The following is a 23366-nucleotide window of genomic DNA, read 5'->3' as shown; positions in this document are numbered from 1 at the left end:
TTACATCTTTTTTTTAAAATACTGCATCTCCCAAGCAGTTGGAAAGACATAAATGTGTCATATTTATTTATGTCTTATTGGGATCTTTAAAAAAAATCAAAATTACACTTTCTAATCAAAGAAAAAGGAAAAACATATAGCCATAAGGTGGCTACTTCTGCTCAAGACTAAAAAAGGATGGCAATCCAGGACAAAAGCATTTATACAAGGATTCTCCGATCAAATGCCTTTCTTTCAGGAGAGATAGCATGTTAGAGAGTACATGCATGAGGGATATTTGGGAATTGTAAAGAAACACACACACACACACACACACACACACACACACACATGAATTATTACTATATATACCCACTAACTCAGAATTCATATACCTTCCCAGAAATACCCAACTGCCAGGATCCAGGAGGTACTCACAGTGACTGTTGTGTCCTGGCTGAGAGGTGCACTCTGGGACTGCTCCCGGAGAGATTTATCTGCATCAACTTCAGAGTAAAAGACCTTGAAATAAAGCAGACATCTTAATGAGAATAAAGCAAGTACTTACCTAAGACCACTCACAAGAGTGCATCACCTGGCTGTTAGATACAGAGGCCATAAGCTCAAAAACATTTAGATGCCAGGAAAGAAAATGCATGCTAGACACCTAGGATGGAGAAGACAACTCAAGGCCTTTCTTTTTACCTCCTTAGGTAATTTTCTATGCTCCTATGTACGATAAGACTTGAACCCAGAAACATATTTCTCTATTTTAAGAACAAAGGACATGAGCTGTGATCAAAGGTTCCTGTCCCTTGGTGAAATAAAGTCAGTAATGAGTAGAGAGGCTCCAGGTATTAAAGGGAATTTTGGTCCCATCTCCAAAGGACAGCTCAGCTCCGTGGGTGTGGTGCCCTTTCGGAATGTGGGCTCAGTAATTGCCAGCTCTCCTGATACAATAGAGATTTCAGAACTCCAAATATTTATCTATAAAATGTTCTGCCTTCTAAAGTTGATTTATTTCTAAAAGCACTGTTCAAAGAAAACAACTTGGTTACTGAAAGCAGCCCAATTTGTACAGCCTCTGATGTGTTCCCTGCTCATTCCTCCACTTTATCTGTCCATCTTTTCCATTCAGATCTTTCGTTGTTTGATGCTGATTGACAACCCATAACTATGACTTCCCACACTTCTGCATTATTCTCCAAATGTGTTGTATTAACTTGGATAGCAGAAACAGTATCTTCTTGTTTTATTCTTTCCTTTTCTGTAGAGAAGAAGGACTGGAAAAGATCTTAACTGGTAGATACAGAGTGCATGTTTTAAACTCTTACAAATGCCCTTAAAAACCTTCCCTATGGGTCTAGCAACAGCTGAATGAGGAGTCATTAACACTGGGGTGGGTATGGGAGACCTGATAAAGGCACCTCTAATCAAAAAGTCAAAATCTGAAAGCGTAAAAAACCTGCAACTTTTTAAACCCCAACATGACACCAAAAGTTATCACATGATAGACTGTAGTCAAAACATAGGTGTGTTAAAATAAGGTATAAACTTAGACTATGTCTATAAGATGTATATTGAACAAGGGGATTTCCTGTTTAAACTTGGGTCTCATCCCAACCTAGCTCATTACACATACAAATATATTCCACAATCTGAAAAATTCCCAACACATTTGGAGAAGGGATCATTAACTTGTAGAGGAGATACAAGGGTAGAAAGGATGGACAGTCACCTTCACACACCCACCAGAGAAAATCTCCATGGCTGTGGACTCACCGTGTACCCAATGATGGGACTCACAGGATGCCTTGGCATTGTCCACTGGATGCTGAAAGCTGTGCAGTTCAATGCGCTCAGCTTGATGTCAACGGGAGGCCCCACCTTGCCTGCCGCAAACAAAAGACATTGCGTTAGAGGCTCCATTCATCCCACCTTGTGTATATTTAGGTAAGATTTCTGAATGTGGACTTACACATGGAGAGCCACATCTGTCTCAGGTGATCTTAGAGGGACTTGGCTGTTGCCTCCCAAGATGTCATTGCTAGGGATATCAACCCGACTGACTTACAGCCCATTCTGTCAGTTGCAATAGTTAAGAGATCAGCAAAGCAAGACTGACAGTGGTCTAGACCAACCGACTTGTGACTTTAGGAATTTGGAACAGATTCAAGCAAGATGTTTACATTTTTTAAATTTATGACATGTACTTTCTATATTTATTCTACCCATGTCTCCTCAGTATCTTCTGAGCATGGAAATTATAAAAATATGAGTAAATATAAAAAGAAATTTTAAATTTTCAAATGTTTTACTATCTACTCAAACAATTTTGACCATAAAGTGTTTTATAATTGAAATTATAAAACAATATATATATTAACAAAATTTAGAAAATAGAAAAATATCATCTGTACTTTTATTATTCAGCATTTAGTATATCTTCTTTTAGTCATGTAATACTAAAACATAACAACAAAATATGTGAACATGTATTTATATATGCACATGGTTTCTATTTTTATTGCTGCCTTTGTGATATAGCAATCATTATATATATGCATATGCTTATAATTTCAAGTCTTATTTCCTTTAATTTACTGTCATTAAGTCATTAATTTTAATAACAATGATGTTTAATCACAATAATGTTTCCATTTACTACCAACATTGTCACTTACTATTGTTAGGCAATTTGTTGCCCATATTTTGCAGTTTTGAGTACTGTTCTATGAGGACAGGAACCAAGTCTACCCTTTCTAGCATGCAGAAACTAGTAAAGGATAAAAGTTTAACAAACACTTCTTAAGCAAATGAATGTTCTGAAGTTTGATTTTTCACTTACTACTATGTCCTGTTGCATGTTCCTTTGAACTGTTGCATGCATTTCCCGGTCATATCAACTAGGATACCTTGCAATGTACAAAGATCTAATGTATCTGTTTTTTGAACTGGGACCAAGTTTTTTTTCCTATTAAAATGTTATTACTTCAATTTATGTATTACATGGCATAGGCATGCCCTGGGAAGACAGCACTTTAGTGCATCAACTTAAATTTTAAGAATTCAGAAAAGCCAAGGAAAATACTCAACTAACCCCATGAATTATATTGTATTAGCTTGTTATTATATACATTTTCTGAAACATATTCAGATGTTGCTCCGATTTTTCTTGTTATTCTTTACTGAGTAATTAAATAGCTAACTGTCTCCCCAATGTTTTCAGTAACAGAACTCAAGGCAATTCTGGTAGACCAGCTAATAGCTCAATTCTGTCACTTAGAAATAACTGTGAGGCCAGGAAGCAGCTACAACTACCTAACATTTTCTCCACTCAGTAGTTTAATCTTTGCCCTTTCCTTAGTTCATGATCTAAAATCTGATCTGAATGGCTGACCTCAGGCCTTGTGATTTCCCCTGGACACAACAAAGAGGCATGAGAGGAAGGATCTGTCAGTCCTTTCTGATGATGACAGGATGAGGAAAGTCTTGGGAATTGTTCTTATAATGAGCTTAGACCCAGAAAAGAAGACTTCCGAAAGAAGGTCAGGATCATGGAGAAGGGATAGTGAGAGTTTGTGTTAGGAAAGATCAAGTGGATGAAAGGAAAGTCAGGAGAGAGACCTCAACAGAGATCAGGCTTTCAGCAGTTTGGAGGGCCTGGATAGATCAAATAAGAGAAGTTAATAAGTGAAACGGGGCGGAGCAAAGGGAGGGGTGGGAGCAAAGGGGAAAGAAAGCTTGGACATAGGAAACCTCGGGCCATTTGCTATTTCCCTGGAGAAAGTTCCAGTGGCAGATGCTGTCAAACGGCAAATAGCCTCTGATCTGGAGGTTTGGCTAAGGGTACAGTCAGCCAGGGAAGAGAGAAGGACCCAGTGGTCTTTATAACTGAGTTTACCAGTCAAATCAATATAGGTCTAGGTCAAGACCTAGCCTCCCTTACTTGGCCATGAGGCAAGGAGAGCCAGAGGCTCCGGGTCACTTTCTGGCCACTGTTTAGCCAAAGTAAGATGGAGGGACAGACTGGTTCTCAGAAAGCTGCTGAGGAGGAAGGACAAATTGGGGAGAGGATGAAAGGGAAGGGAGGTGGACACAGTCCTCACAAGGACAGGACTCCTCTGGGAACTCCATCCTGGGTTTCAGCACCAGATGTTAGGAAAGATCAAGTGAGGGAAGGAAAGTAGGGACACAGAGACTTCAACCAATCAGATCAGGATTTGATTATCACTGGAGAGGGCGCCAAGTAACTGGGAACAGAATGAGAGATAAAAGGGTGCAGAAAGTAGGGAGTCTGGGCTTTACATATAAAATGAAGAAGCTGTTAGGTTGTGAAATGGGACCGCAGCCCCAGATAGCTCACCAGGGGCAATGTGCACTTCCCAGAAAGGGCTTGGGGTGAGGTTTTTCTAAGAACTTCCCCTGGGGGCTGGGGAGAGGGAGGGGATGTTAGTGGGCCACGCAGACAGGATTGGGTTATGAGAGCAATGCAGATTCCCATCAAAATGTCTGCAAAATACAGACACGCATGCACCATGACTCACTGAGTGACAGTTTCTCTTAAAAAATTCACTGTTAAAAAAATGCAGAGAAGAACATCTGTATGTGCCTTCTTGCAAACATGAGTAGGTATTTCTAGGATGGATGCCTATGAACAATTTTGTGGCATATGTATATTAATTTTGATTTGCCATTTTATATTGCTCTCCCTGAAAGATTCAATGGACCAAAACTAAGCATATGCTGTTAGTTCATTTGGGTAAATTCTTTAAGCAGGATTTCTACATTGGAGATAACTTTTCAACCTTGGCATTATTGGTAGTTGGGGATTGGTTTGTTGTGTGGTCGTCCTGCTGCATTGTAGCACCCAGGTCTCCATGCGGTAACACAGCAATGGTGCTCCCCACCCAGTTGTGAAAACCAAGAAAATCCTGACATTGTCAAACATCACCAGGGAACACAACACCCCCCACACCTGCTGAGAAGTACTTTAAGAGAATGAATAGTTTTAAAACTTTTAATACATACAGTCATACTTACATCTTATGCATGCTGGTATACTGAGAAAGCCCATATACATAAAGTTGTATTATCAAGTATGAATACTACATCTTAAAATTTTTCTGCTCTGCAAAGGTTACTGTCAAGAGAATAAAGAGACAACTCAAGTCTCTCAAAGACTGGGAGAAAATATTTGCAAATGATGTTTCCAATAGTCCAGATTGTATATGTGTATTCCCATCGAATTCATATGTTTAACCTAATTCCTAATGAGATGGCATTTGGGAGGTGATTAAGTCACTAGAGTGTGGTCCTCGTGGTTAGGATTAGTGGACTTATAAAAGGGACCCAGCTACCCCATGTCCCCTTCTGTAATATGAAAACATCAGCAAGAAGGCTTTCACCAGACCCTGGCTCTGATTTGATCAGTGAGAAAAATTTTTTATTCACAAGCCACATAATCTATAGTATTTCATTATAGTGATTGAAAAAACTAATATATCATAGAAGGGAAAGGAGGAGAGGGGAGGAAGAGTAAAAGAGAATTAGCTCTGTAATGAAGGTTCAGAAGCATCTGGCTTTACTGTCTCTACTGCTACCCACAACTACCTCCACATCCAAGCTAATGACAAATCCTGGAATGCTTCGCTATGTGGATGACCTTGCTTGGCTGGATAATCAGCCTCTGCTTCCCCCCTGCCTTCTGTATCTCCAAAGAGTACATGTAATTAGTGGAGTCTAATTTATATCCAGAATACTGGTTGCAAGGGAGTCTGGGAGGTGTAGTTTTATTTTTCCAGATTTTGCATTACAGTAATGGCTCCTAGAAGGAAGGTAAAATGAATGTGTAATAAATCAATCTACACTACACATGACATAATAAATTCCAATTTTCTATTTCTTTTTACCTTCATATTCTCCAGTAAAATATGCAAATCAAACTCTGCTGAGATTCCGTTAGGAGTCCTATTTTATTTTCCTTCTGATTCACTTATTTGCTTTTTTACTTACCTAACAAATATGAATTGAGCTCCTTATATGTACAAGGCACTGTGCCAGTCACTGAAACCACGTTAATTATAAAAGAGATATAAAGGCACAAACAAGTTAGTAGGATACTGCGCTTTGGTGTGAGGGGCATCAAGATTGGATAACTAGGGGCTTTATCGTGGTTGGCATACTCATGCCAAGGATATATCTGGGTGCGTCTCAAACGGTATCAGGAGTAAGGCAGACTGAGGATGGGACAATGTACCTCAGCCTGAAGGAATGGTACCTACTTTTTCCCAGAGTTGGGAAGAGGCAGGGGGAGTGGGGCACAAGCCACAAACTCACAATGATCAGGGCCCAGTGGTTGAGTGGTGGGGAGGGACGGGAAGGGACCAAGATGCCTGAAACAATACAGAGGAGGGGTGTACACGGCCAGTCAGCGGCAAGTTTAAAAAGGATACTTTACTGCTCATAAAGTAGGAGTCTGCTCATCTGCACTAGCAATTAAAAGATGGTCAGATCAGACCTTTGGACCAAATACTAAAAAGACTCCAGATGGATATGGGAAATCTAATCTTCGATAAATAATTGAATTTTCAAATCTGATTTTTTTTTTTTGAGGAGGAAACTTTCTAAGCTTAAAAGAGGTTATGAAATAAATCAAAAGAAAAGTAATGGATTCTAAATCATAAAACTTTCATTATGCACTTCAAAATTTACAAAAAGAAAATTCAAAATAACAGATGGAGGGGTGAATAATTACTGCAGAATGACAGGCCAAGGGATATCTTTATTATAAAACTCATACATATTGATTAAAAATATATTCAGACTCTAATAAATAAAATATGAAGAGATAACTCTGAAAAGAAAATGTATATCTAGTAAACACACATGGGGGAAATATTCAAATTTGCGAGTTATCAAAGAAACACAATTTTTAAAAATTGAGATGTTGTTTTCACCTATTGAATTAAGCCAAAATATTTAAGTGAGAGTAACGAATGCTTACACAAAGATACAAATGGGCTAATCACACACACACACACACACACACACACACACACACACACAAAACAATCACTGACGGCACAGCAAATGAGTGCACAGGCATTTAGGGAGATAAATTGGCAATGCAGAATCATTTCCAAAGTCATAAATCTGTTCTTATCCTTCGGCTCCTCTGAGAAGTGTGATTAGTCTGAGAAAAGAATCTTAGAAGAAGAGAAGGCTGCACCCTGAAGAGGCTCTTCATGGGATCACTTATGTGAAAGAGAAGCTATGAACGGTAAGTATTTAGAAACCAGGCAATAGTCAAGTGGATTACGTGTGTCACTTGAATAGACTGGTGTACAAACACTGAAGAGGTGATCTCTCGCTCAACACACAGAGTGAGCTGAATTGAATTCTGGAGAAGGAAAAGAAAAGGAAATTGGAAAACCTGTAAAATCCAAATAAAGTCTGTGCTCGGTTGTTACTCTTGTATTATCACTAGTTCAGAGTTTTAGGTTTGATGAATGCACCACAGTGAGATGTTAACATGAGGAGAGGCTGGAGAGAAGGTGCACAGGAATTCTGCCCACTATATGTACAACTCTTCTGCACATCCATAATTGTTCCAAATGACAAAGCTTATTCAGGAAATAAGACTCAGTTCACCCTGTTACAAAATTATGATTTGACATTAAATAAAAAGGTATACTCAATGCCATTAATATTGTTATCAATATGAACTCTTCTATTTTCTTCCATTTGGAAAACATCCTATAATGCACTTTTTAAAAAACACCTTTACATGGGGCTGGGAAGGTGGCTCAGTGGTACAGCGCTTGCCTTGCATGCATGAGGCCCTGGGTTCAATTCCTCAGCACCACATAAGCAAAAAGAAAAAAGCCAGAAGTGGCACTGTGGCTCAAGTGGTAGAGTGCTAGCCTTGAGTTGAAGAGCTGAGGGACAGCGCCCAGGCCCAGAGTTCAGGCCCCACGACCGGACCCAAAACAACAACAACAACAACAACAAGAACAAAAAAAAAAAAAACACCTTTGCAGGAATATTTTTACAGCCAAAGGCCAAAATTGCATGGGCATGAGTATAACCAAGATCCTTGGTTACTAAAGAAACCCATGAAGTCTGCACATTGCATTATGTTTTACAATCAGTTTGGTGCTTACAATCAGTTTCTGTCCCTGAAATAATAGCCTAAAATAGCTTATAATTAATAAACCATATCTATTAGCTCCAATAACAAAAGGTAATATACCTTTATCATTTCCTGTACCTATATCACAAGTCAATTGGCACAGCAGAAACTGACAATGCCCAAAAAGGAAGCTGTTAGTACCACAGTAGTGCTGTGTGGAATTGTGCATGGACAGAGATTGAAATGCCATCAGAGAAAGCTGGTACCGTGGACATAGAACAGGGAGCCTTCAGATCCTCCCTACTTTGGTGACCAACTATAATCTAGAACACAAGTTTGCAAAATGTTTTGTACTGTAGGTTCTAGATTCACAGAAGTGAAAGCAGAGGTGCCATTATATCAAGCTTTGCCAGAGGCCAGGGAGATGTAAGGCCAGGAGGAACAGGGCTATGGCTTTATGTTTTCCTGAAGATTCTGACCTGGGAAGGTCTAGTGCTCCCACCATCCTGTCTTCCCCTACCTCAACCTATCTCCTGGAAGACATTTTCCCCTCTAACTAACATTCATCTAATACTACAATCATTAATATTTTAATTTTCAGATCTTTAAAATAAAAATAGAGTCAAATAACATACAGTTTAAACTCCATGCTCCATCCCTGTGCTCTTTCTTCTTTCCTTCTTTCCTGCCTTCCTTCCTTCAACCATTTTGATTATACTAGGTCTCCTCATGTAAGTTTGTAGGTTGATTTTAATCTCTGTATTTCTTTAATTTTTTCCTGTAAATAATTTAGCTAATCATCAGTAATAAAATGGATAACTTCTTGGTTATCCATACAGTAAACCAGCATTGTTACCACTTGAACCTTTCACAAAGGAGAAAGACAGAGAGGAAGAAAAGAAAGAGGAGTATAACAAGGAAGAGGAGGAAAGAAAGAGATAGAAGGAGAAAGAAACAAAAACCTCTGTAAATTTGAAAGCACTTCTCAAAGACTAATCTCCCACTGATTTGCCATCACCTGCAGTCTATCAGCCTTCTTAGGATGTCATTTACCCACAGACATTTTATTATTCTACAGGTTTTCCATTATTACCACCTTTTGTCTTCTCCAATTGTGCAGCTGATTTGTTCTCTTTTCCCCATCTAATAATACTTTAGTGTTGGTAGAAAGAAATGTAGTAAATATGCTTGTTCAATCCACTATATTTGCCAGAAGTTAATTTATCCTCATAATAATTTGAGGTAAAGGAAGAGCAAGACATTATTCCCACTTTTTTTTTTCTGGAGCCAGAAAGAGGCAGCAATCATGAGGAATGAGATAGAGATGGTCTTCTTCTTACCCCCTCAGGCTGGTTTTTCTCATGATTTTCTTTTTAGTGCCCACTTCATCCTTCTCCCAACCAGTCACTACTACATATAAACTGAGGTCCCCAATTTTCCCATTCTGGCCCAGTCCTAGGTTTCTGGAAGAGCAGGCCTCTGTGCCCCACTTCCAAGTAGATCCATAAAGGCAAGGGAAATGATTGATCAAAGTCATAACTCATGGTCTGCTATCTGCCTCAGTAACGTGGGGATGTTGGAGTGTGGTCCCCAGTTGGGACCCCAGTAATTGCTTAAATCTTTTCCAGGCACCTGAGGCTTCCCTCTCTACAATCTCTGAGTCATCACAAATATGTCTAGTATTTATTTGCACAGGGCACATGAAGTCCAGGATCCAGTCTCCAAAAACTCTCAACAAAGCAAAAGAACCAAACGGATACAGCTTAAATTCTTCTAGGATCTAATCTATTATGATATAAAAAGCATTCTAGTACTTCAATACTAAAAAAAGAAAAGTTCATGTAGTAAGCCACTTAGATATGGGACAAAAAAGATTCAAGCAGATAAATACAAAAGCAACACTCATGTTTCACTAATAATGGTTACAAATGCTAAAAAAAAAATACTATGCAACGTAAAACAAGTTTTGAAGAACTGTAACTTAAAAAATAGAATATGCTGTATAAAGTAAGGCCTAAATCTTTGCTCTTATAATCTAAAAGCTGTACTTTTATTAAAGAGATAACTGAATAAAAAGGGTATTTCTTTGCCATGGTATTCTTGAGCTTTCTTCTTTAGAAGGCTTTTAAAACTGTATTAAGCTATTTTTTTCTTTTGTTGCATTAGAAACTTCCAAATAATTAGGTCAATTTCTTATGGTAATTTTATTTTATAAAATACTTCAACTTCCTGAGCAAAATTCATCTCTGACTGAATTAGTTTTGTAACCCAATTCATAAAAACACTTCAAAATAAAAACAAAAATATCATCTGTGACAGAAATACATTGCTAGCTTTTCAGTGATTTAGTTTTCATAGAATGAACCAAATTATATTCACTGATGCAATGGAAAGTACACAGACCAACTAAAAATAGCCAGAGAATTCTGAATAGGCAAACAGAATCCTATTTCTGTCTTTCTGAAGCTTGTCCTAGGTACCATTACAAAAGTTGTATTGTAAATACGTAACAAAAAAACTACACCCAGTACAACTACTTACAAAACAGTGCCTTTAAGGCAGCAATGAAAATATGGGCTTTCTGGGTGCCAATGGCACATGCCTGTAATCCTTAGCTCCTCTGGAGGCTTGGATCTGAGGATTGAGGTTCAAAGCCAGCCTGGTCAGAAAAGTTTATCTCTGATAAACTACTCCCCCGGCAATAAACTACTCCTGCCACAGCCAGAACTGCAGCTGTGACTCAAGTGGTAGAGCACTAGCCTTGAGCCAAACAAAAAAAGGAGAAAGAAAAAAGCTCAGGGACAGTGCCCAGGCCCTGAGTTCAAGCTCCAAGACCAGAGTGTGTGTGCACATGCACATGCACACACACACACACACACACACACACACACACACACACACAAACACATACACAGACTAGGCTTAAGACACAGAAAATGTATAGTAGAGGGGATAAATTTGATCAAAGTAAATTGTATGCATGTATGGGCTTTTCACAATTGTACAATTCACAATGTACAATTAACACATACTGATAAAAAGAGGGGGGAATCACATAACAAATGCTTATATTCTAGTTATGCCAAGGGCTAAGAAATCCCTAGATGCTGAGTAGAAAGAGCCTGCAACTTGTTTGTGGTCATTCCATTACTATCACAGCCATGCTTCCCTTTAACCTTTGCCTCTCCAGCTGTGATTCCCAGAATCTGGGAACCTGCCATCCCAGAATGTTGAGGGATCTAGGACAAGGTTGGCTCGGGTGTGTCCATGAGCACATTGCAGAACATTTAGAAAACATATTGTATACTTGTCAGAATAGAAAGAGAGAAAATATTTTGTTGTAATTGCACTGAAAATGTTTATACAAATGGCATGAGGATTCTGATAACATATCATGATAACATATCATGTCATTCTGCTTCAAACATTGAGCTTAGCGGGTCATGAGGGGATCTCATAGAGGATTCCTTCTGGCCCAACTGGTGACTTCCAGGCAGAAGGAAACACAAGCCAACTCACTCTGGAAGGAGTACCAAGAGAGCCCCCAGGAACATAAGTGCCACAGATGGAGAGACAGTGATAGCACTGGATAGACAGCTAACAACCTACTGGGGTAACTGACTTCCAAACCCAGGGCTATAACCAGTTAAATTGAAGGTGGTGAGAGGGTGAGGGGCTGCTTTCACTGACTCAAGCTCACTGCTCATGGTACCAAACAACAGTGCAATCAGGAAGGTTGCAAATCTCCACAAACTACCCCCCCCCATTATTCTCCCACACACTAGTATGGGAAAGCACACATGTATATGCATACATCCAGATGCATATAGGCATGTCCATCCTTCCTTCTTAACATGCCCTCATGCCCTACAAGGAGAAATTGACTTACTGCAGCTCATTTACCAATTAGGGGAAGGCAGAGATGCACAGATTAGGAACCTTGGCAAAAGCTTCCGAATAAGAAAGTAGCTAGAAGCTAGCAGGGAAATTCACATTCATCTAAATAGTTCTTCAAAGTTCAGTTAAGCATCAGAATTGAATGCTGGGCCCCAGCCTGAGTTTTTACTCAGCAAATCAGGTTGGGGCCCAAGAATGTATACTTCTTACAAGTTCTCACAAGTTGTTGTCCCTGAGGAGTCCTGAACCACAGGTCTATCCTAACTTCTAATTGTGAGGGTGGGGAAATTCAACCTCTGAGAGATTGTGTCTAGTAGAGGTCACAGGAGTCAGACCTATTCTGTAGAACTGAAGTCAAGACCTTAACAGATGGCATTCCCAGCCAGGTGCTTTCTACTACCAATCATGTGCTTCCATATTTCTGAGAATTAAACTTAGCTTGACTCTCTTTTTCAACTGTACACTGACTCCCAATATCCACCCCATCATACACCACACTCCTCCCTCTGTTCATCTCAATGGCTGTGGATCCTGACTGGGGAGGATGACACTATAGAGTATTTAAAAATCTCCCAATGTCAAGGTCAAGGGCAATGTGACATGGAATTTCACAAAGCTCACATGCATCTGCTCCAGACTGAGCCCCACTGTGAGTCCTATGCTTCTAGGTGGTTGTGTCCATTCCCAGCATATTCACAGGTACCTGTCAAATGGTCTTGCCATGTACACTTCATATATCTAATGGGCATCTCAGCCACAATAGCACACAATGTCCAACTCTATCATCTTCCCCTTTACATCTGCATTTCCTAAGTCTCCCACAGTCCAGAGTCCAAGGCTCCTAGGAGCCTTGTTTAGTCCTTCTCTCCTTATTACTGTATCTCCATTCAGAAGGAAGTAGAGATAGGTCTCTTTAGCTCCTTATAAGAGAACTAATCCCATTCATGAGGGGTCTACCCTCATGACCTGTTCAGCTTTTAAAGGTCCCACTGTCAAATACCAGATAAAATATCAGAGATTAAGTGTCAACATATAAACCCAGGAAGGGACAAAAAGTGCAGTCTCTGCCCCCCTTGAATATGGGTTGGATGTAGTGATTTACTCCTAACAAAGTCAGTATTACAAGGGGGTAAACAGTGACTTTACAATGGGGAGATAATCTGGCAGAGACTACTTTAGGCAACTGAGATGAGCTATTTGCTATGTATCTTCCAATATGATGAAAAGAGCACAGCCCCTGTGTTGTGTTTTTTTTTTTTGTCAAAATGCACTGCCTCAGTCCAATCATGACAAAGTACAGACACACCTAAATCAAGGACACTCTACAAAATAACAGACCCACACATTTCAAAAGCATCAGGTTCATGAGAGACAAAGAACAAAAACAAAGACGCCTGACAATCTGCCACAGATTAGACAAGACTATGTGGATGGATCCTAGAACAACAACAATAAAATAAAATAAAAAGGACTGTAGCATTAGAGGGAAAACTGGTAGAATTTGAAGAATGACTGTACTTTAGCTAATGACATTGTTACCAACTATAAAATAAATATAATAAAATAAAAAGTGAGGGCCACTCCTTTTGTTCTTTTGTCACTATAATCTGAGCAAGAGAGCCTCATCTCCCAGACAGAGCCCTATTCACCACGCAATTATGGTCTCTGGCAGGATGCACTATCCAAGCTGGAATGCTGACAAGAGCTGGACCTGTCAGTACCTGGCAGCACCTGACTGCACATTTGTGAGGGAGTATCTAGTCCTTATATGCTTCCAGAAGCATCTTGTCCCCTTGCTGGGTTGGAATCCTGCCTCTGAATGTTTTCCTGATGGCAGCAGGGAACATTCTGGCAATCCCTTACCTGTGGCTCCCTCCTGGGAAAGCCACTGGGTTAGGAGAAGATGGAGTTTAATCATTAATAAGCCACATCAGCTTATGTTTAATTAACAAAAGCTCAAGACATTTCTGTTTTCCAGCAAACAGAGATTAACAGTCATTTCAACATGGAAGAGAAAGCGACCTCTTGTCCCAAATCTGGAAATTTGAAAGATGGTAATTTTACATTTCTGGCACAGAAACTTGCTAAGCATAATAACAGCTGTAGTTTATTGGCTCCCATCACTATGGCTGTTTTGACATTTTACAGAGAGAAGCCACTCACCCCAAACCCGTAGGACACATTTGGACAAATAGAAAATAGATTCCTCCTCCTAAAAGACTCAGATCTTCAGGCTAGGCACAAGTCACAGAAGAGGATAGAATTCCTTCCCACCCATCTACTTTAACCCTTCCCTTTTATCTTATCCTTTCCTCTCCCAGGCTGTTTAAGCCTCAACAACTTGGGACTTTACAAGATGTAACCCAGCTGAATTGAAGCTCTCGATCCTCACAGCTGCACACAATGTTGTGTATGTTACTTTGCCATTCTTTCAACAGATTTGCAAGGTAGATGTCAAAATATTCAGTTTTCAAGTGAGGAAAGACAGACACACATTCACAAGTTCAAGATCACAGAAAGTGGAGAAATCTGGATTTGACCATAGACCTTTGACTCCAGAGCAGATGCTTGCAGTTATTTCCAAAATCTCATGTTGGAAGAACCCTGAGAATGGAAGATGGAAGACAGACTTAGTACATGGACAGCAATGACCCATGGAAGTCATATCACCTGCATATCCTGCTCATTCAGTCTCTGGACTGAAGTATCAAGTCTTAAGACACTGTGGAGGCACAGATTCTTAGAAATATCTTAAAAGATGACCAAAAAAAGGTAAGGAAATTTTACATCCTTAGATTTGGAGTTCAAACTGGCCTGGTAAGTACTATCTTCAAAGACAGATAGAGAAAGCTGTTGGATTGGACATCATCTCTGGAGGGCATTCAGGATAGGGGCCATATTGTGGTAGGGTGGGCTTTAGAAGGCAGCCAAATGTGATAGAATTGGGCCTGCCAAATTGAGGGGATACTGCCTCTTCATTAAAGTTGCCCAAACCACATATACACACATTAAAAACATGGAAATAAGTGATAATAATAACTAGAATGTATTGACCTCTCAGTATGTCAATTATAGTTTTAGGGATTTTGATGTGTTAATTCACCAGTCCTCACATCAACTCTATGAGGTAGACAGTATTATTGTTCTATTTTAGGGGTGGGTAATCTGAGGAACAGCCCAGTTAAGTAACTCTTTCAAAGTGATGGAAACAGACCATAACCCAAGATGCATTCAGAGAATGGGCACCTGAGGACTGAGGCATGGGGCCTGGTATTCAAGTCCAATGATTGCTGAAGACTAAACAGAAACAAGACTAGTTAGCCACAAAGACTCAGATTCAGAAAGAAATAAAACATCCTATATCAAAATCCTACAGAGACCTTAGATCTTCTCTGAACCCTGAAAAGGGGGGGTCAAGTTAAATTTAACCAAGCTTTAGTGTATACAAATAATAAAAATAAACATAATTAGGCTAGGTGCCGGTGGCTCACACCTGTAATCCTAGCTATACAGAAGGCTGAGATTTGAGAATTATGGTTCAAAGCCAGCATGGGCAGGAAAGTCAGGTAAATAATTGTCATCTGTTAAACACCAAAATTTCTGGAAGTGGAGTCATAGCTCAATTGGTAGAGAATTAGTCTTGAGCCAAAAAGCTTAGGGACAGTACCTAGGCCCAGAGTTCAAGTCCAGTACTGGCACAAAAAGAGGGGGGTTGAACATAACCACTTTAATTCTGTGTAGGCAATCTGTCTACATTTTCTCAATAATCTGCCATAAAAACCCTATTTTGTAATGAGAGAGGAGAGAGGAGAGAGGTAGCTTGCCAGATCATACTCTCCCAGAGGTAACAGCTGGAAATACAGGCTGGATCAATCATGAGCTCTCAATCATGAGCTCCATTGATCTGTTGCTTATTGGGAAACAAGAAGGTCTTATGATTAAATGAGAAAGTATAATAGGAGCATCTCACATAGAAACTTCTTTTGTTGGTCAGTCATGGGGCTTTAACTCAGGGCCTGAATGCTGTCCTTGAGCTTTTTGTTATTGTTGTTATTGTCAGTAGTGGGGCTTGAACTCTGGGGGTGGGCACTGTCCCTCAGCTCTTTAGCTCAAGACCAGTGCTCTACTGTTTGAGCCAGCACCACTTCCAGTTTTCTAGTGGTTTATGGGAAATAAGAGTCTCACGGATTTTCCTGCCCAGGCTCACTTTGAACCATGATCCTCAGATCTCAGCCTCCTAAGTAGCTAGGATTATAGGTGTGAGCCACTGGTGCCCGGCTTCCTTGAGCTTTTTTTGCTCAAGGCTAGCACTCTACCACTTTGAGCCACAGCACCACTTCCACATATAAAGTTTTTTAAGAACAAAAGTTACTTTATATACACTTGTAGGGTAAATGTTGCTATCACCTGCAGGAAGATACTGGTTACATAAACATGATTGGGGCCCATTAAGACTTCTGCTTTGAGCATTGTTTACTATAGCTAAGATACTGAATTACCGTGGATGCCCCTGATGAATTGATCAAGAAGATGTGGAATATAAACAAGATGGAATTCTATGCTTCCATCAGAAAGAATGACACTGCTACATTTGTAAGAAAATGGAAAGACTTGGAAAAAAATTATGTTAAGCCAAGTAAGCCAGACCCAAAGAAACATAGGCTGTGTGGTTTACCTCATTTGTAATACTAGAAATAACTATAAATCTACAAGTAAATCTAATGGATAATGAAAGACAAATAATTATACTTGGACAGGATTCATTAAATAGCACTCTCTACATTCACGGAGTGAGACCAAAGGAAGATATTCTTAGGAGAGGATCACAATAGCCAAATAGCTATGTGCATATGACCATATGATGTTTATTGAAATGAACTCCAAGAAATGGAAACAAGAGGTTTTGTATTGTACTGTTAGCAGTTTTTCCCCCCTTTTGGTATATTCCCTTTGTCACTATTTTTTATTTCTGTACCCTTTGTCTTGTATATAAGTTTATCTGACTTGGGGAGGGAAAGGGAAAGCACAGAAACAGGACAAAGGATGAACCAACTCAGCAGTGATACTCACTAGACATTATGTTGGAAATGAATTATACAATTTGGGGGGATAAGGGAGGTAGGTAGGGGAAAAACTGGGAGAATGAGGGAGGGGGTAATGCTGTTCAAAAATAAATGTACTCAATACCTTACTTATATAACTGTAACCCCTCTGTACATCACCTTTACAATAAAATTTTTAAAAAGAAAGACTTCTGCTTCAATGAAGGAAAGTGATAAGTATAAATAAAACAGACAGGAAGAGCTTTCTATTTTCTGACATAAGAAAATCATGTCACAGTTATTAGAGAAAAGAAGAATCATAGAGACAAGAGTCAGTAGGACTATAAAACCTGAGTTAGAAAATCAATGCCCAGGAAATGAGATTTGACATATGCAAAGTCACCTTAAAGAGATGTACTTGAATAAGGTTAAATCATCCTTATGCACCTGTGTGGTGTTCTAGTTATTTTGATTAGCCAAAGCTCAAGCTATACCAACTGCTAAATGTCTGATTCACCTTCTGCTGTCAATCAGGATATAAGCTAAGCCATGTTATCATAATACATGACCTCCCTTGACCTGTGGCTTACAATAACAAAGATTATTTGCCATATATTGTGCAATCATCAAGGGTTGGCTGCATGCCTTCTCCACATAGTCCATACCATGGGCCCCAGCCAATGAGGAAGCTTCAGCCTAGAGCATGGTGAGCAATTGGCTTGCTCTTCAAGATTCCTCTCAGTACTGAGACAAGTCACTACTGTTCACTTTTCATAGAGCCAAAGCTACTCACATGGTTTCACTAGAGTTCTGCAGGTTCTACCATGGAACCTATAGAACACTGGCAATCTCCCAATGTTTAAAGGAAAACTGTGTCCTTTGGGTGGGCAGTGATGTTCCACATAGAACACAGAAAATTCAGTCAGAGAACTGAACAATACTAGTATCCTGTCCCAGGGATTAAATGCCTGGGAGGTCTTTTGGGGGACAGGTCTACACCCTGGAGTACCTGCTTTCACACAATAGCAATCACTCTGTGACCTGTTTTACCCCAAAGATGAGCAAGGAGAACAGGACAATTAGGCCTTTATATCTATTGCCTGCATCCTCACATTCACATAATGTTCTGGGTCTGCTGAGCTTTCTCTTGAAATAGTGGACTTAAAATACCCTTCAACAATAATTAAAACACCATGGTATTGGCGTGGGAATGGACAGGTAGATCAATAGAAAAGAACAGATAGCCCTAGAATGTATAAAAACTTAATTTATGATAAGAAAGGCTTCTTGGATCAATGGGGAGTAAAAGAATTATTCAGCAGATGGCATTAGGACAGTTGGTTAGCAAATTAGAAAAGAAAATCAATTTCTAGCCTTAATTCATACAACACATCGACATAACTTTAAGTCCAGATGGATTAAAGCATTTGAGAAATAAACATTTGTAAAACCATAAAACGAGAAAATTCTCTCCATTCACACCCATCCCCAACATAATTACTTCTAAGTTTTCACTAGAAGGAGAAATCAGACAGATTATACAACAATTTTTTTTATTCTTATGTCCAAACAACTATCAAGTTAAAATACTGCCTGGAGACAAATATTTACAGACAGACAAGATTAATATCCTTTGTCATATAAAGAGTTCATAAACAAATAGAAACATTTTATAGTTTGTAGAGAAAAATAGATAAAGGGCTTAAATAGATAAGTTACTAAAAATGACAAAATTAAAACGCCCAGGAACATCAGAAAAATATTCAAAACACATGAGCAATTCTTAAAGAAGTATATTTATTGTTATCCTGAGGGCCACTGTCACCCTATACACTGAAACAAGTTCCAATGGGCAAGGATGGCTCATGTCTATAAATCTAGTTACTTAGAAGGCTGAGTTTGAGAAGATCCTGTTTTGAGGTCTGTTTTGGCAGAAAAAGTTCATGAGGCCCTTTCTTCAGGCAAAGAGGAACATAGCGGTATGCACTTGTTTTCCCAGCTAGAAGAAAAGCCTAACTAACAGGCAGATGTGACCAGGTGTGGAATGTGCAGGAAGCAAGATCCTATCTCCAAAAATTGTCAGGAAAGCGGGAATTGGTATCATGGCTTAGTGGTAAAGAGATTCTGAGTTCAAACTCCAATCCTACTGTTGCTGGTGGGGAGCACAATTCCATATAAGGAGTGTCTCAAGTATTTTTATTTGGTTGTAGTTCTTTGAGAAGCTCAGCTGGCTGAAACTCTCAATCCTCATGACTTTCCTCCTGATTTCGGGGACTAAGACATACTCTACCACACCTAGCTGTATACATTTTGATTAGAGGTTTAAGTTGGTATAACTCTTTCAGAAACTAATTGGGTGATGTAAGTTGATAGTTAAATTGTTAATATGTGCTAGTTTTCATAATTCTCACAATTTACTCCAAAGAAATAATATTTGAGATAGAAAAAAGTCATATGTACAAGCATGTTCATCTCAATACACTTATAGTGCTGAAACATTAAACCAGAAATTCAAGCAAGAATGTTGAAATGAATTACAGTAATATATATGCACTTGATGGCCTATAATTATATATAGACTTGATACCTGTTAAGAGTTTTTAACAAGGGTTTGGGAAGGTGGCTCAGTGGTAGAGTGCTTGCCTTGCATGCCTGAGGCCCTGGGTTCGATTCCTCAGCACCACATAAGCAAAAAGAAAAAAGCCGGAAGTGGCGCTGTGGCTCCAGTGGTAGAGCGCTAGCCTTGAGCTGAAGAGCTGAGAGACAGTGCCCAGGCCCAGAGTTCAGGCCCCACGACCGGACCAAAAAAAAAAAAAATTAAAAAAAATATCTAGTTTTTTAAAAAAAGAGTTTTTAACAAATAGAAACAATTCTGTTTTGAAGTAGGTAAACAAAGAAGTTTATGCAATAAATGTAAATAAAGCAAAATCCTGGGATGAGGAAACCAATAAGTCTTTCACTGCAGATGCCTTACAGTGACTCATTTTTCTTTCTACTTTCCCATACACTTTAACTTTCCTCTAAAAATCATGTGTTGGGGTTTTTTAAGAGGAAAAAACAGCACCTTAACATAATGACTGAGTGTTGAAGGTGTTTGCTATCATGCTGGGCACTCCACAAGGGTCAAAATCATAAATAAACCATTCCAAACAGCATGCATTCATGTTTAATTCCTAAAAAATAAATCCAGACAGTTGATTCAAATGAAATATGAACAGCTCATAGCTACATGGGAGGGAGAGAGGCCAGGGGCAGGTAGATGAGATCAGAGAACAGAGGAGACTGAAAAGGGGGTGTGCTCTTCCTCCCCTTTGGTCCCTTTAGGGAAGAATTTAACCCTGCCAGTCTTGTGTCTTTCTGGTACACATGGCATGTCGTATTCAATCTCTAAAGCATTTGTGGAAAGGAAAGAGGCTGTCAGCCAAACTCTTGGTTTCACGGTGGCACGTCAGACAAAACATCTTGGCAAAATTGAAATCTCAAGGAAGGTTCCAGGATGTACAACCTGCAACCTTGTGTTATAGTTGAACTGCAAATTCAAGCCAGAAAAGTAGGTGCTAATAGCCTTGAGGTTAGTAGTAAGTCATTGAAAAGAAGTCAAGCCATTTTCTTTTCTTTTAGAGTTAAATTACACCACTCAAAAGATTTCGAGAGAAGGAAGGGAAAGAATGGAGAAGGCAGGACATAACATGGCAGATGAGATGGTATAGCACGCAGTGAGAATAACTAATCCAGAACAGAAGGTGTTGTCTTCATCCTGTTTATAAACTGTGGCACCCAATGATCAGACACATAAGTAACATTGGATTTGATCATTTAACTCCAGAGGCACTATGCTGGATTGAAAAAAATCACTTCAGAACAAAACAGGCTCACAAAAAACCAAAGTTCAGAAGACAGACCACACTACTTGGGGATCTAGATAAATAAAAGCTGAAAGAACATAGGTTGAAAGTCACCAATCTAGTGCAGACAAGGATCAGCTTGGTTCTAGGGATGAAATGTCATCTTCTGCTGATGCACTGAGTATTCCTGAAGCACCCAGCAGCCCTAGAGGCTCTGAACAGTATTAGCAACTTAGAATTTCCCATTAAGGCCTAGCTGAATCATCTCCATCAACCCCATTCCACTGTTTGACATGATGTCCTGTGGTGACATTCACTTACTAAGGCATAGGCAGGCTAGATTCCACCTGTCCCTCCAACCAATAATTGAGTTTAATGTTTTAAATCAGATTGTCCTGTTAATGATGTATCAGAGAAGCGATATCCAAATGAAACAAACAAATGCAGAACAACATTCATAACAGCCACACTGCAGCCTTCACTTACGCTCTATGTACAAGCACAGGACTCTTGAGTTATGGTGTCAGGTACGTGTTCCAAGTGGCTTTTTAGCTTCCACTGAATGAACATACACAGCTAATGGCTGAGGATTTTATCAGTATGGGGTGCAGAGGGCCCAGATCAATCCAGAGTGTAGGGCAAAGGCAGGACAGCCTACTCCTGCAAGTGCGGAGGATAGAGAAGCATCTGTCCTTTGCTCCCTAACTCTCTTTTCCTTACTAACCTCAGTGATGGCTAATGTGTAATCAACATGCAGTGGGCTAGAGAAAAACATATGCTTCCTCTACTACAAAAAGCTTAGATTTGGCTGGGAAGGTGGTGGAGTGGTGGAGTGCTTACCTAGCATGCATAAAGCCCTGCGTTCAATTCCTCAGTACCACATAAACAGAAAATGCTGGAAGTGGTGCTGTGGCTCAAGTGGTAGGGTGCTAGCCTTGAGCAAAAGAAGCTCAGGGACAGTGTCCAGGCCCTGAGTTCAAGCCCCAGGACTGGCAAAAAAAAAAACAAAAAAACAAAAAAACAAAAAAAAAACCCAAAACCAAAAAACTTAGATTTATAGTGCTTGCCAATTTTCATGGTGTAAATATTCACACCATGCCCAACTTAAGTTCCCAATGTCCCACCCTAGAATTACAAGGTTGGGAAGAGCTGTGCAGTCACATAGCTTCCTGCAGCCAGTATATCCATGGGGCAAACACACTAGCTGTAAATGAGCTCAAGAACACAGATGATACAAAAGTGTAGTAAAATAACTTGTAAGTGATGAAATTTAAGCATCTCATTTTAAGTTATAGGCTTTAATTTTTTTAATGGCTGTGTTTAACGGCTGGCTCACAAAACCCCTGACAATTTAGCAGTTGGCTCTTGTGACCTGGTAGATGCCAGCTTGAGTGCACAGCTGAGACTAATCTTTTCTGTCTACCATTGCACCGTGAATCCCTCAGCAGTCAAGGCCATTGTGAGCTTTTCTGCAAAGGGGCAGTGCGGTGTACAACCTGTTCAGCCCAACTCACAATTCTGTGGATGGTATACAAACCAAGGCATATCTTGCTTCTTCAGTCTAGATTCTTCTCCCCATGTCCTCTCCTGTCTATTTGTGGTGACATAAAAAGGAGGGCTGAGAAGCCTGTAACCTGTGTATCTCTCCCGCGAGTCAATCAACATGTTTTACTTGCTACCTCTTTTTGTTTGTTCACTTTGAGGATCCACTCTATCTTCTGTGGTTTTTTTTTTTAAGAATATGATTTAATTTAATTCTTAGATAAGTTCTATAAAGCAAGCATTCCAGTTTTTCAGATGCGGAAACCCAAGGGTTTATTTAGAACTTGCTTAAGTTACATAGCTAGAAAAAAAAGCCAGATCCAAGATCTGATCCAAACTTGCCTGTTTCCAACTAGGGCTCTCTCTAGTGTACTAAGTGCCAAGGTGCTTTGCTCTTGCTATGACTCAGTTCTTGTGGCCAGAGGACAACAGTCAGAGTTCTAGCAAGAGCTAAGAGTTGTATGTGTTCTGGACCATGACCCCATTTCTGGCAAAGGCCCCGGAACCTTAGAAGGATGGAGAAAAGAAAGCAGGACCAGGGCTGGCTGATTCTTAAGGTGTTCAAAAAAGAACTGAGATGATTCTATATAGCAAACAGGAATCTTTAGTCTTTTCTTTAGCATCTGTGAGAGGAGAAGTTGTGAAAGGACAACTGAACACAGAGAAAGGAGTCTGTTTATTCCTAAGAGGATGTCTTTCCAACAATAGTGTGTGTGCGTGTGTGTGTACGTGCGCATGCACACGCGCACGTGCACACATGGTGAACCTGAGGAACTCAGGACCTGGGTGCCATCCTTGTAGTTAATTGGAGATAAGAGTTGAGTAGCTAGGGTAACAGGCATGAGCTACCAGAGCCTGGCTACAAGAGGGTTTTTAATTTTCCTCTCCTTGGAAAATATTTTTTTAATACAAAATTAAAATAGGGTC

The 23366-nt window shown here is 39.7% G+C and overlaps 1 protein-coding gene across 2 annotated transcripts in view; it reads right to left on the bottom strand.

Moving 5' to 3' along the window:
• The window catches only part of Egflam (EGF like, fibronectin type III and laminin G domains), a 526724-nt gene that overhangs the window by 110060 nt on the left and 393298 nt on the right, over positions 1–23366 (bottom strand). For both annotated transcript variants that reach the window (XM_070041065.1, XM_070041064.1), the window contains 2 exons: positions 1762–1871; positions 418–501 (listed from right to left, as the gene is read on the bottom strand). In XM_070041065.1, coding sequence (XP_069897166.1) covers positions 418–501; positions 1762–1800 — 123 coding nt within the window. In that variant the 5' untranslated portion in view covers positions 1801–1871. The remainder of the gene's footprint in view (positions 1–417; positions 502–1761; positions 1872–23366) is intronic.

The sequence above is a fragment of the Dipodomys merriami genome, unplaced genomic scaffold, assembly GCF_024711535.1.
Source record: "Dipodomys merriami isolate MVZ:Mamm:240054 unplaced genomic scaffold, mDipMer1.0.p SCAF_30, whole genome shotgun sequence".
Taxonomy (NCBI): Eukaryota; Metazoa; Chordata; class Mammalia; order Rodentia; family Heteromyidae; genus Dipodomys; species Dipodomys merriami.
The sequence above is the reverse complement of the archived record's forward strand: the minus strand, read 5'-3'. Positions and strand labels throughout refer to the sequence as shown.